Here is a 15,067-nt window from a genome sequence, read left to right on the forward strand (position 1 = left end):
AATGCCATGTTCAACCATATGATCTACAAGACGCTCTTCTTTAAGAAGTACACCATGTTCAACCATATGATCTACAAGACGCTCTTCTTTAAGAAGTACACCATGTTCAACCATATGATCTACAAGACGCTCTTCTTTAAGAAGTACACCATGTTCAACCATATGATCAACAAGACGCTCTTCTTTAAGAAGTACACCATGTTCAACCATATGATCAACAAGACGCTCTTCTTTAAGAAGTACACCATGTTCAACCATACGATCTACAAGACGCTCTTCTTTAAGAAGTACGCCATGTTCAACCATATGATCTACAAGACGCTCTTCTTTAAGAAGTACACCATGTTCAACCATATGATCTACAAGACGCTCTTCTTTAAGAAGTATGACATATTCAACCATACGATCAACAAGACGCTCTTCTTTAAGTAGTATGACATATTCAACCATATGATCTACAAGACGCTCTTCTTTAAGAAGTACGCCATGCTCAACCATACGATCAACAAGACGCTCTTCTTTAAGAAGTACACCATGTTCAACCATATGATCAACAAGACGCTCTTCTTTAAGAAGTACACCATGTTCAACCATACGATCAACAAGACGCTCTTCTTTAAGAAGTACACCATGCTCAACCATATGATCAACAAGACGCTCTTCTTTAAGAAGTACACCATGTTCAACCATATGATCAACAAGACGCTCTTCTTTAAGAAGTACACCATGTTCAACCATACGATCAACAAGACGCTCTTCTTTAAGAAGTACACCATGTTCAACCATACGATCAACAAGACACTCTTCTTTAAGAAGTACACCATGTTCAACCATACGATCAACAAGACGCTCTTCTTTAAGAAGTACACCATGTTCAACCATACGATCAACAAGACGCTCTTCTTTAAGAAGTACACCATGCTCAACCATACGATCAACAAGACACTCTTCTTTAAGAAGTACACCATGTTCAACCATACGATCAACAAGACGCTCTTCTTTAAGAAGTACACCATGCTCAACCATACGATCAACAAGACGCTCTTCTTTAAGAAGTACACCATGCTCAACCATACGATCTACAAGACGCTCTTCTTTAAGAAGTACACCATGCTCAACCATACGATCAACAAGACGCTCTTCTTTAAGAAGTACACCATGTTCAACCATATGATCTACAAGACGCTCTTCTTTAAGAAGTACGCCATGTTCAACCATATGATCTACAAGACGCTCTTCTTTAAGAAGTACACCATGTTCAACCATACGATCTACAAGACGCTCTTCTTTAAGAAGTACACCATGCTCAACCATACGATCTACAAGACGCTCTTCTTTAAGAAGTACACCATGCTCAACCATACGATCAACAAGACGCTCTTCTTTAAGAAGTACACCATGCTCAACCATACGATCTACAAGACGCTCTTCTTTAAGAAGTACACCATGCTCAACCATACGATCAACAAGACGCTCTTCTTTAAGAAGTACACCATGCTCAACCATACGATCAACAAGACGCTCTTCTTTAAGAAGTACGCCATGCTCAACCATACGATCTACAAGACGCTCTTCTTTAAGAAGTACGCCATGTTCAACCATATGATCTACAAGACGCTCTTCTTTAAGAAGTACGCCATGCTCAACCATACGATCTACAAGACGCTCTTCTTTAAGAAGTACACCATGCTCAACCATATGATCTACAAGACGCTCTTCTTTAAGAAGTACACCATGTTCAACCATACGATCTACAAGACGCTCTTCTTTAAGAAGTACACCATGTTCAACCATATGATCTACAAGACGCTCTTCTTTAAGAAGTACGCCATGCTCAACCATACGATCTACAAGACGCTCTTCTTTAAGAAGTACACCATGCTCAACCATATGATCAACAAGACACTCTTCTTTAAGAAGTACACCATGCTCAACCATACGATCAACAAGACGCTCTTCTTTAAGAAGTACACCATGCTCAACCATATGATCTACAAGACGCTCTTCTTTAAGAAGTACGCCATGCTCAACCATACGATCTACAAGACGCTCTTCTTTAAGAAGTACGCCATGCTCAACCATACGATCTACAAGACGCTCTTCTTTAAGAAGTACACCATGCTCAACCATACGATCTACAAGACGCTCTTCTTTAAGAAGTACGCCATGCTCAACCATATGATCAACAAGACGCTCTTCTTTAAGAAGTACGCCATGCTCAACCATACGATCTACAAGACGCTCTTCTTTAAGAAGTACGCCATGCTCAACCATACGATCTACAAGACGCTCTTCTTTAAGAAGTACACCATGCTTCATATGATCTACAAGACGCTCTTCTTTAAGAAGTATGCCATGTTCAACCATACGATCTACAAGACGCTCTTCTTTAAGAAGAATGCCATGTTCAACCATATGATCTACAAGACGCTCTTCTTTAAGAAGTACGCCATGTTCAACCATATGATCTACAAGACGCTCTTCTTTAAGAAGTACGCCATGTTCAACCATATGATCTACAAGACGCTCTTCTTTAAGAAGTACGCCATGCTCAACCATACGATCTACAAGACGCTCTTCTTTAAGAAGTACACCATGCTCAACCATACGATCTACAAGACGCTCTTCTTTAAGAAGTACGCCATGCTCAACCATACGATCTACAAGACGCTCTTCTTTAAGAAGTACGCCATGCTCAACCATACGATCTACAAGACGCTCTTCTTTAAGAAGTACGCCATGCTCAACCATACGATCTACAAGACGCTCTTCTTTAAGAAGTACGCCATGCTCAACCATACGATCTACAAGACGCTCTTCTTTAAGAAGTACGCCATGCTCAACCATACGATCTACAAGACGCTCTTCTTTAAGAAGTACGCCATGCTCAACCATACGATCTACAAGACGCTCTTCTTTAAGAAGTACACCATGTTCAACCATACGATCTACAAGACGCTCTTCTTTAAGAAGTACACCATGTTCAACCATATGATCTACAAGACGCTCTTCTTTAAGAAGTACACCATGTTCAACCATACGATCTACAAGACGCTCTTCTTTAAGAAGTACACCATGTTCAACCATATGATCTACAAGACGCTCTTCTTTAAGAAGTACACCATGTTCAACCATATGATCTACAAGACGCTCTTCTTTAAGAAGAATGCCATGTTCAACCATACGATCTACAAGACGCTCTTCTTTAAGAAGAATGCCATGTTCAACCATATGATCTACAAGACGCTCTTCTTTAAGAAGAATGCCATGTTCAACCATACGATCTACAAGACGCTCTTCTTTAAGAAGTACACCATGCTCAACCATACGATCAACAAGACGCTCTTCTTTAAGAAGTACACCATGCTCAACCATATGATCAACAAGACGCTCTTCTTTAAGAAGTACACCATGTTCAACCATATGATCAACAAGACGCTCTTCTTTAAGAAGTACACCATGCTCAACCATATGATCAACAAGACGCTCTTCTTTAAGAAGTACACCATGCTCAACCATATGATCAACAAGACGCTCTTCTTTAAGAAGTACACCATGCTCAACCATATGATCAACAAGACGCTCTTCTTTAAGAAGTACACCATGTTCAACCATACGATCAACAAGACGCTCTTCTTTAAGAAGTACACCATGTTCAACCATATGATCAACAAGACGCTCTTCTTTAAGAAGTACACCATGTTCAACCATATGATCTACAAGACGCTCTTCTTTAAGAAGTATGACATATTCAACCATACGATCAACAAGACGCTCTTCTTTAAGTAGTATGACATATTCAACCATATGATCTACAAGACGCTCTTCTTTAAGAAGTACGCCATGCTCAACCATACGATCAACAAGACGCTCTTCTTTAAGTAGTATGACATATTCAACCATACGATCAACAAGATGCTCTTCTTTAAGTAGTATGACATATTCAACCATACGATCAACAAGATGCTCTTCTTTAAGAAGTACACCATGCTCAACCATATGATCAACAAGACACTCTTCTTTAAGAAGTACGACATATTCAACCATACGATCAACAAGATGCTCTTCTTTAAGAAGTACACCATGCTCAACCATATGATCAACAAGACACTCTTCTTTAAGAAGTACACCATGCTCAACAAGACACTCTTCTTTAAGAAGTACACCAAGCTCAACCATATGATCAACAAGACGCTCTTCTTTAAGAAGTACACCATGCTCAACCATATGATCAACAAGACGCTCTTCTTTAAGAAGTACACCATGCTCAACCATATGATCAACAAGACGCTCTTCTTTAAGAAGTACACCATGCTCAACCATATGATCAACAAGACGCTCTTCTTTAAGAAGTACACCATGTTCAACCATACGATCAACAAGACGCTCTTCTTTAAGTAGTATGACATATTCAACCATATGATCTACAAGACGCTCTTCTTTAAGAAGTACGCCATGCTCAACCATACGATCAACAAGACGCTCTTCTTTAAGTAGTATGACATATTCAACCATACGATCAACAAGACGCTCTTCTTTAAGTAGTATGACATATTCAACCATACGATCAACAAGATGCTCTTCTTTAAGTAGTATGACATATTCAACCATACGATCAACAAGATGCTCTTCTTTAAGAAGTACACCATGCTCAACCATATGATCAACAAGACACTCTTCTTTAAGAAGTACGACATATTCAACCATACGATCAACAAGATGCTCTTCTTTAAGAAGTACACCATGCTCAACCATATGATCAACAAGACACTCTTCTTTAAGAAGTACACCATGCTCAACAAGACACTCTTCTTTAAGAAGTACACCAAGCTCAACCATATGATCAACAAGACACTCTTCTTTAAGAAGTACACCATGCTCAACAAGACACTCTTCTTTAAGAAGTACACCATGCTCAACCATATGATCAACAAGACACTCTTCTTTAAGAAGTACACCATGCTCAACAAGACACTCTTCTTTAAGAAGTACACCATGCTCAACCATATGATCAACAAGATGCTCTTCTTTAAGAAGTACACCATGCTCAACAAGACACTCTTCTTTAAGAAGTACACCATGCTCAACCATATGATCAACAAGACACTCTTCTTTAAGAAGTACACCATGCTCAACAAGACACTCTTCTTTAAGAAGTACACCATGCTCAACCATATGATCAACAAGACACTCTTCTTTAAGAAGTACACCATGCTCAACAAGACACTCTTCTTTAACAAAAACCACCACCGCTTTATTCATCTGTGACGCGTAAGCAACATTCTCATATCCTACCTTCTCTCCTACGGAGACCAGAAACTCCTCCACAGTGACAGTAGCTTCAGTAACACACCTAAAGCCGTGCTGAAGTGACAAGGACGGCGTCCCCATGTGGTTCGCCATCAATAAAATAACCACCACCAAGTAAAACAAGAAGGAACAAAAACAGGAGAGAGAGAGAGATGGAAGGGATCTGTTGCAGCCTGGGTCTGTACTTTGTCAATGGTAGGTTACGGGGGGACTCTTTGGGGAGATTCACCTACTGCTCACCTCTTGGCCACAGTACAGTAGACTATGATCACAGACATTGACCCCTTCTCTCTCAGCTCATTCACCGTCAAGCCACTAAAACCTCTGTCTGATCACAGCCAAATTACGTTGTTCCTCAAAAGAACAGACATGGAAACAACCAGACATTCACAGCCCAGTCAGCTGTACAACATCAGACATTCATACAGATGGGCCCATAACAGCACAGAAGAATACCAGAAAGCAACCTGGAACCAAAATATCCAAACACTCTTAGATAACTTTCTGGATACCACATTCACTCACAGTAAAGAAGGCATCAATCTAGCAGTATAAAACATCCACTATATATTCAGGCAAACAGCAGAGGAAGCACAATTGAAATTGATAAAAAAACAAAAGAAAATAGACCACAGATGACGACTGGTTTGATGCAGATTGTAAAATTATAAGGAAAAAACTTAGAACACCTCCAACCAAAAGCACAGAGACCCAAATAATGGTGAATTACACCTTCATTACTGTGAGACTTTAAAACTCTATAAATGTAACACTCAGAACCAAAAAGGCACAGTACAACAGCAAGCAGCTGACACTAATTGAGGAGTCCATAAACACAAACAACTTCTGGCAAAATTGAAAAAAAAAAAAAATCTGAAAAAGAGGAATTAGCGATACAAAATGGTGACCAATGGACAACTCATTTTAAAACACTCTACAACACTGTTCAAATCGACACAAACGCAGAACATCCATTCAACTTCTCATGAATTTGGCAATTAGAAAAAGCTATTAAGGACAATCAAAATCCATTGGATTCCCCAATTCCTGACCAGGAGCTCTATAAGAAACTTCATGCTCTGAAATTTAAAAAAGCATGCAGACCTGATGGCATCCTAAATGAGATGCTCAAACTCACTAGTGCAACATTTCAATTGGCTATATTAAAACTGTTTAATTTGATCCTGAGTTGTAGGTTATTTCCCTGACATCTGGAATCAAGGACTCATAACCCCAATCTTTAAAAATGGAGACAAATTTGACCCTAACAATTACAGAGGCATTTGTGTGAACAGTAACCAGGGGAAGGTTTTCTGTAGTATTATAAATGTAAGAGTTCTAAACTTACTTAATAAGCACAATGTCTTGAGTAAAAGCCAAATTGGATTTATACCAAAACATTGCACAACTGATCATATTTACACCCTACACACCCTGATAGATAAACATGTCCACCAAAATATACGCTTGCTTTATCGACTTCCAAAAAGCATTTGATTCTATTTGGCATACAGTACTGTTCTACAAAGTTATTGAAAGTGGTGTAGGGGGTAAAACATATGACATAATTAAATCAATGTTTACTGGCAATACGTGCAGCATTAAAATTGCCGAGAAAATAACAGAATTCTTTAACCAGGGGCGGGGCCTTCGTCAGGGTTGCAACCTGAGCCCTGCACTCTTCAATATTTACATCAACGAATTGGCCACTATTCTAGAAAAATCCTCAGCCCCTGGTGTTAGTCTCCACAATTCAGAAGTTAAATGCCTACTCTTCGCAGATGACCTATGCCTGCTGTCACCCACAGCACATGGCCTACAGCAGAGCCTGGACCTGCTAGAGCAGTACTGCCAGACCTGAGCCCTGGCAGTAAACCCCAAAAAGACTAAAATAATGATTTTCCAGAGAAGATCCAGATCTCAGAGAATTAGACCAAAGTTCTCAATTGGTATAAAGCATATAGAGTACTGCACACACTACAATTACTTAGGTTTTAAAATAAGCTCAACTGGACACCTTAATGAGGCAGTGAATAAACAGAGAGAAAGCATGCAGGGCATTCTACACCATTAAAAAAACAAATTCAAATTCCTATTAAAATTTGGCAAAAACTAATTGAATGTGTCATTGAACCAATTGCACTTTATGGCAGTGAGGTGTGGGGTTCACTTACATAACAAGATTTCATCAAATGGGACAAACACCCCATTGAAACCCTGCATGCAGAGTTCTGTAAGATTCTCCTACATGTCCAGAGGAAAACTACAAACAATGCATGCAGGGCAGAATTAGGCCAATATCCACTAATAATAAAAACTCAAAAAAGAGCAATTAAGTTTTGGAAACATCTAAAATACAGTGACCCCCCTCTCATATCACTACCAAGCCCTGCAATGCCAAGAGCTGAGCAAAGAAAAGAGTCCCCTCATCCAGCTGGTCCTGGGGCGGAGTTCACAAACCTGTTCTACTAACACACTGAAGCCTCAGGACCAGAACATCCAATCAATCAGATCAAAACAAATTACAACACAGTCAAAACAAAACGACATTACTTATTGGGGGAAACAAGCACAAACACAAAGCAAAATGCAGTGCTATCTGGCCCTACACCGGCAGTACACCGTGGCTAAATATTTGACCATGGTTACTGATCAAAACCTTAGAAAAACCTTGACAAAGCACAGGCTCAGTGAGCACAGCCTTGCCATTGAGAAGGGCAGACACAGGAAAACCTGGCTCCCTGTAGAGGAAACGCTGTGCAACCACTGCACCACAGCAGAACCTGAGACAGAGCTACATTTCCTGACAAATGTCAAAAAATATAAAACAATAAAGAGAGTGTCATTTCCCCAAATTTGAAACCCTTCAAAGACCTCTCTGATGAGAGTAGGCTACCCGTCCTGTTGGGGGAGGACGCAGAGAGCTGTGGGTTGGCAGCGCACTACATTACTGCCTGCCATAAGATGAGGGACAGTGTCTGACAGACCAATCAACCTGCACATGTCCTCTACTGTATGCTGGGTTGTTGTTGTTACTACTGTTGTCCCGTTGACAATTTTGATTCTTATTTTCAGATTGTAAATCTCCAAAGTAAGCTTTGGCAATATGTACATTGTTACGTCATGCCAATAAAGCAAATTGAATTGAGAGAGAGAGGCTATGTCCCAATTATCTCTCCTTCCTCCCAAAGTGTTCATTTATTCACTCATTTGAAAGGAAATGACTGGTAGAATAAAAATGGTAGAAACTCCCACTAGCCCATGTCTCCACCAATCCAATGCTTAGATTTGTGGGAAAAATATGATATTATTGGGACACACCCAGAGACCGGGATTAACAGAAAGTTTAATGTCACATTTTGACATCCTACCTTGTGGTCGTCGGCCATCTTCCGTCCGGCCCACATCTCCTTAACCATGAGGTGCCAGAGGTCAACCTCCGACTTCAGGTTGACCTCAAATGTCTCTTTCCTCAGGGTGGTCTTGATCTTCAGAGAGGGGATCCTCAGCAGCAGGAAGGGAGCCGAGGAGATCTTCACCTCCTGAGGTACAACAGCCAACTGGTTATTCACAATTCACTACCTGTTATTTTAGCAGGGAGTCCCATTGAGACCAAGGTCTCCTTTTCAAGGGAGCCCTGCATCTCAACAACTTAACCAACCACTAGGCAGGTCCCGGGTCAGTTTGTGCTGTATAGCCAATTGCTACGGTTGTAAAGACCACTGATCTGGGACCAGGCTTATTTTGTTCACCTAACGCCACCTTTGATCTGGGACCCATATTTCTAATAGAATACTTGGTAACACTTTGTATAACAGCACATAAAGCCGTGTGAGTGTATCTATTGTGTCTCATGATGCGCCCACAGTGCATTGTAACACTAGCTATAAGCAAGCATAGCATTAGTAGTTATGATAACGGTACATGACATACACTGTGTTAGGGACTAGATCCCATCATTTACATTAGCTGTATAATATAGCATAGATAACCCATCTATAAGCACATCAGACATGACTGTCTATTTTATAGCTTAATGTAGTCACATTGTAATCTCTATCAAAAAAAGTTGAGTATCATGAATGATATATGGTATATCACAGAAAGTGTAGTAGGAACGTAGATGCAGATGGTCGTAACTCACCTCAATGTCTCTGAACTTGGTGATCTCCACGTACCCGGGTCGTCCTACGGTCAGCAGGAACAGCCGTCTCTGGGTCATGGCGATCTTGCCCACGCCGTGGCTGGTCTTGACCGAAGAGGACAGCTTGAAGACACACTCGTTAGCCTCCAGGTGCTCCAGGACTGAGGCCGGCAGGGCCACTTCCTGAGCCTCGGCCTCTGTCTCCTTCCAGAAGGTGTAGAACACTCGGAAGAGATCTGGGTCCACCTGTTTTTGCTGGCCTGCAGGGGGCAGTCTGGAGTCAAGCTTCAACAATTCCTGAAACTGCCATTTCTTTATTTACTTCAGCAATTTTGCAACTAATAGAGGGGCAGTTTAAACTTACTGTACTTCACAATGATTTCATAAAGTTGCCTCTGGTGGTATTCTAGGTGTTCCATTCAAAACAAAAGGCAATAGGTGCGCTAGCATGGAACAGAGAAGCTAGCGGGGCTGGGGGAGGAGTCACAGGAACAATAATACACAGCATTGTTTTGGTTGGCTGGTGAAGCAAGTCCATGGTGCGTGGGTTCACAGGGGCAAGAGACTAAACACACACAGTATGACTCCTACTAAATACACACTCCACGTGCACAGTGTGACTCCTACTAAACACACACTCCACGCGCACAGTGTGACTCCTACTAAATACACACTCCACGTGCACAGTGTGACTCCTACTAAACACACACTCCACGCGCACAGTGTGACTCCTACTAAACACACACTCCACGTGCACAGTATGACTCCTACTAAACACACACTCCACGTGCACAGTATGACTCCTACTAAATCTGATAGGGTGTGGGGGGGTATTCAGTGGTGGAAAAAGTACCCAACTTTCATGCTTGAGTAAAAGTAAAGATACCTTAATAGAAAACGACTTAAGTAAAAATGAAAGACCCCCAGTAAAATACTACTGGAGTAAAAGTCTAAAAGTATTTGGTTTTACATATACTTAAGTACCAAAAGTAAAAGTAAAAATAATTTCAAATTCCTTATATTATGCAAATCAGACGGCACAATGTTTTCTTGTTTTTTTAACTGACGGATAGCCAGTGGCACACTCCAACACCATTTACAAAATAAGCATGTGTTTAGTGAGTCTGTCAGATCAGAGGCAGTAGGGATGACCAGGGATGTTCTCTTGATAAGTGTGTGAATTGGATATTTTTCCTGTCCTGCTAAGCATTCAAAATGTAATGAGTACTTTTGGGTGTCAGGGAACATGAATGGAGTAAAAAGTACATAATTGTCTTTAGGAATGTAGCTAAGTAAAAGTTGTCCAAAATAACAAATGGTTGTCCATAATAATTACTTTACACCACTGGTAAGATTGAGGGAAATTAAGCAGATTCAATTGACAGATGAATTAGCGTGGCCATTCACTACAGATATTAAGGTATTAACACATTAATCACAGGGACCAGAGTGATTACGGAGTAGAGGCTAAGAATTATCAACTGGAGTAGGTTCATGATGAGTCCCACACAACAAGGGGTTACTGTAAAAATCAAGACAGACATTAAAACACATACCTTGGTGAAGACACCCTCCACCAAGAAAGAGACAACCCTCTCTCCTTTATCATTTCTCATCTTTAAGTCTGTGTGACTTCCTTACCCACAGTGAGAGCCTCAAACAGCCGGTGAATGGTCCCCTGGTCCTTAACAATCCCAGACTCCTGCACGTGCCTCACAAAGTCCTCCAACTGCATGTGCTTTTTCGGCAGCTGGAACCGCTTGACAGCTTCATCGTCATGGCACGTCCGCTCCCTCTCGTGGTCCTTCTTCACCCGACTAATCAGGCGTTTGATCTCGGTTCGGCGGTTAGCTTGTGCCCGTTCCCCATCCTGTAGAGAGTCCACCAGGGCGTTAACCAGCTCGCCAGGGAAGATGTCCGTGTCCGTCTTGTAAAGGTTCTGAAAGTCTTCCAGTGCGTCCAGACGTTTACCGGCCACTGTGTTGACAAAGCCCCGGAGGTAGTGATAGCAGGCCAGGAGAGAGGAGTCCTCGAAGGCCACCCCGCTGATGGCCTTGTCCAGGAGGGTGATCATCTCCTGGTAGTAATTCTGGACGTAGTGGTAGGCCAGCGGTGGAGGGAACTCAGGAAGCTTGAAGCATCTCACTGGCTTCTGGGGAGACTTCAGACCTATTAGGGTTCGATCACAAAAGTTTCAAGAACTGTGAACAGCATTTTGTTTAGAGGAAACCTTAAAGCAGTTGGCCAATCGTCCTTGGTTGGTTCTTATAAGGTGGCAAACTCAATAGTAGTGGTCAACTACAACAGGGTTTCTCAACTTAGGTTCTGGGGAATACCCCATGTGTGCAGGTCTTCACCGCAACCACTAAACACTCATCCTAAAACCACTCAATGTTCAGAAATCACAAAAGTTAACTATTAGCGTCGACAAGTACCGCTGTCCACCTGAACCTACCGCTGTCCACCTGAACCTACAACCTACCGCTGTCCACCTGAACCTACCACTGTCCACCTGAACCTACCACTGTCCACCTGAACCTACCACTGTCCACCTGAACCTACCACTGTCCACCTGAACCTACAAACTACCGCTGTCCACCTGAACCTACAAACTACCGCTGTCCAACTGAACCTACAAACTACCGCTGTCCAACTGAACCTACAAACTACCGCTGTCCAACTGAACCTACAAACTACCGCTGTCCAACTGAACCTACAAACTACTGCTGTCCACCTGAACCTACAAACTACCGCTGTCCACCTGAACCTACAAACTACCGCTGTCCACCTACCACTGTCCACCTAAACCTACAAACTACCTCTGTCCACCTACCGCTGTCCACCTGAACCTACAAACTACCGCTGTCCACCTACCGCTGTCCACCTGTATCTTCTTGAGGGAGTTCTGCATGAGGGGTCCCACCAGGGCGCCCACACCATCCCCCAGGTTGGGCAGACTGGCCCCCAGCCTCTTGCTGAGCCGGCTCTCTGGGCTGGTGTATTTACGGGCCATCTCCTGCATGGTGGGCCGCCGCGGAGACTCCGTCATGGACTTCAGCCTGGGGAAGAGGACAGAGGTGTAGGGAGAAGTTTTCCCCTAGTTGCTGATCTTTGGTCAGTTTAACATTTCCCCCATTAATGGTTAAGGTTAGGATTAGGGGATGGGAAGCTGATCCTAGATCTGTACCAAGGGGAAAGTTCACCTTGGATTTAGGATAGACATCAGGGGAAAGGCTGTGCTTATACCAGGAAGGGACCAACTTGGGATATGTGTATGAAGCTACAGCAGTGTTTCCATTCCTGGTCCTCAGTACCCAAACGGGTGCCCTTTTCTTTTTTTGCCTGCAGCACTTAACACCCCTGATTCTAGTTAAAGGATTGCTGATGAAACCAAATTAAAATCCTACTGAAACCCATTGCATTTGCAATACAGGTCAAAATAAGCTTTACTAGTTTAAAGGTAAATATTTGTTAAACTCTTATCTTTCTTTCTCACCTGTACGTTTCTGTCCGAGTGCTCAGCTCCATGCGTGTGAACGCGTCCATCTTCCTGTTCAGACGATCCCGTAGGAACGAGTGGAAGATGTGTGTGTCCAACACCTGCAAAGAAGACAAAATACAATACGTTCACGATCAATTGGATCACATGCTGGACAGGAAAAAAAGGTGTGTAAAAGTTAAATATGTCCTAAATATTGTAGGTTGAAAGAGATGTAGGTGTTACTGAACAGGCTCTAGTTGTACCTTCTTGAAAAATGGCTGGTCTGCTGGTTCTCTAGACCTGAAGAACTCTTCACTGTTGAAGACTCTGTGCTCATAGTTGAGGTGATGGTGGACTTCTCTGTGGTGGTGGTTGGTGGGGGGGTGAGGTTGAGAGTAATAGTCATTGGATTAAGCTTGCCTGTCCTGATATTGAACAGGAAATTGAAGTTGTATTGGTTGTCATAAAGCAGGATTTTGATTCACGCTTCAAAGTTTATTCACCGTGGGCCCAGGATACAACTGGTGTAAAACAGTGCAGTGAAATTCTTACCGAGAGCTCTTTCCCAACAGTACAGTGATAATAATGTAGACAATAATAGAAAATATATATATATATATATATATATATATATATATATTTTTTACAATTTAATAGGATAACTAACAGCATTGTTCACATTTCTAAATAAATCCATATCCATTTGATAAATCTCCAAGCTTTGCTTATATGAGAAATAGGCATATTTGGTCCAACCCAATACGTATTAACTAGATACTGTATGCTCAGTTTGAGCCTCAACTATCATAGTAACATAAATAAATATCAATTAGATTATAATATTATAACAACTATGTGATATTATAATACTCATGTACATGTTTTGTCATAGTGAACGACAGTAAACTAAAACACAGTATAGCTAGCTGTCATATGATTAGATGTTAATTTCGGTTAGCCCAGAACTCAAAATGCAGCATAATTTGGTCAGATGCTCAGTAACCATCTATGTTTGCGTAGTCTGTCCACAAGAGATTGGTTTCATGCTGACCTGAAGATGTTGACGATGAGTTCCAGAGTGATGTTCTGGATGTGTGTGTTAAGTTTCCTCTGCCACTGCCTCCTCTGGGCCCTCTGGTCATTGACGTCTGTACTGGACCCCAGGTGACACACGTCCAGGTCATAGTGCATCTGGAGACCCTCCGCCCTGCACACACACACGTAAAAATATTCAGAAAACATGTGGAACTCATATTTGCATAAAACCCCCTTCCCCTATTTATATCAATCCATGTAGTTTGCAGAGCAGATGGACAGTAGCAATATGATCACATAGGACAGCAAACTAACTGGCTGTGTTTACGCTGGCAGCCCAATTCTGATCTTTAACCCAATTATTGGAAAATCACCTGATCCGATTGGTCAAAAGACCAATGTGTGTGTGTAAACGTAGCAATCGAGTGTCTTGTCGTCTAGGTCATATTCATTAGACACCAAACGTAAGAAAATAGAATGAAACAGGGAGGGACAGTCTGAACTTGTCCAATAAGAAATGTTCATTTCCATTTTCCGTTGAAAAACATTTTGCTACGTCGTGCCCTAATGAACATGTCCCAGATCCTTTCCTGTCCTACCGTGTTAGAAAACACTCTCTGGCCGCCAGCGGGACGTCCGGCAGGTCAACCCCGTCGGACGAGGAAGACGACACGATGCCATCATCAATGTTAACCAGAATCAGATCATCAGTAAAACACACTCTGTTAGAGAACACACTGTAATGGAGGAGAACAAGTCAAGATCATCTGTCTCTCTTAGAGAACACACTGTAATGGAGGAGAACAAGAGGAAGGTCAGCTCTGGGAACACACTGTAATGGAGGAGAAAACAACAGCTCTGTCTCTCTTAGAGAACACACTGTAATGGAGGAGAACAAGTCAAGAAGGTCAGCTCTGTCTCTCTTAGAGAACACACTGTAATGGAGGAGAACAAGTCAGGAAGGTCAGCTCTGTCTCTCTTAGAGAACACACTGTAATGGAGGAGAACAAGTCAGGAAGGTCAGCTCTGTCTCTCTTAGAGAACACACTGTAATGGAGGAGAACAAGTCAGGAAGGTCAGCTCTGTCTCTCTTAGAG

At 42.0% G+C, this 15,067-nt stretch overlaps 1 protein-coding gene across 1 annotated transcript in view; it reads right to left on the reverse strand.

Moving 5' to 3' along the window:
- The window catches only part of LOC112246015 (DENN domain-containing protein 3), a gene marked incomplete at its 5' end in the record, with an annotated part of 48,807 nt that overhangs the window by 30,260 nt on the left and 3,480 nt on the right, over nt 1-15,067 (reverse strand). Inside the window, 8 exons of the mRNA XM_042295030.1 lie at nt 8,682-8,852; nt 9,455-9,714; nt 11,096-11,623; nt 12,329-12,513; nt 12,951-13,054; nt 13,199-13,295; nt 13,987-14,142; nt 14,570-14,682. Of these exons, the coding sequence (XP_042150964.1) occupies nt 8,682-8,852; nt 9,455-9,714; nt 11,096-11,623; nt 12,329-12,513; nt 12,951-13,054; nt 13,199-13,295; nt 13,987-14,142; nt 14,570-14,682 (1,614 nt within the window). The remainder of the gene's footprint in view (nt 1-8,681; nt 8,853-9,454; nt 9,715-11,095; nt 11,624-12,328; nt 12,514-12,950; nt 13,055-13,198; nt 13,296-13,986; nt 14,143-14,569; nt 14,683-15,067) is intronic.

Source organism: Oncorhynchus tshawytscha, linkage group LG13 (genome assembly GCF_018296145.1).
Source record: "Oncorhynchus tshawytscha isolate Ot180627B linkage group LG13, Otsh_v2.0, whole genome shotgun sequence".
Lineage (NCBI taxonomy): Eukaryota > Metazoa > Chordata > Actinopteri > Salmoniformes > Salmonidae > Oncorhynchus > Oncorhynchus tshawytscha.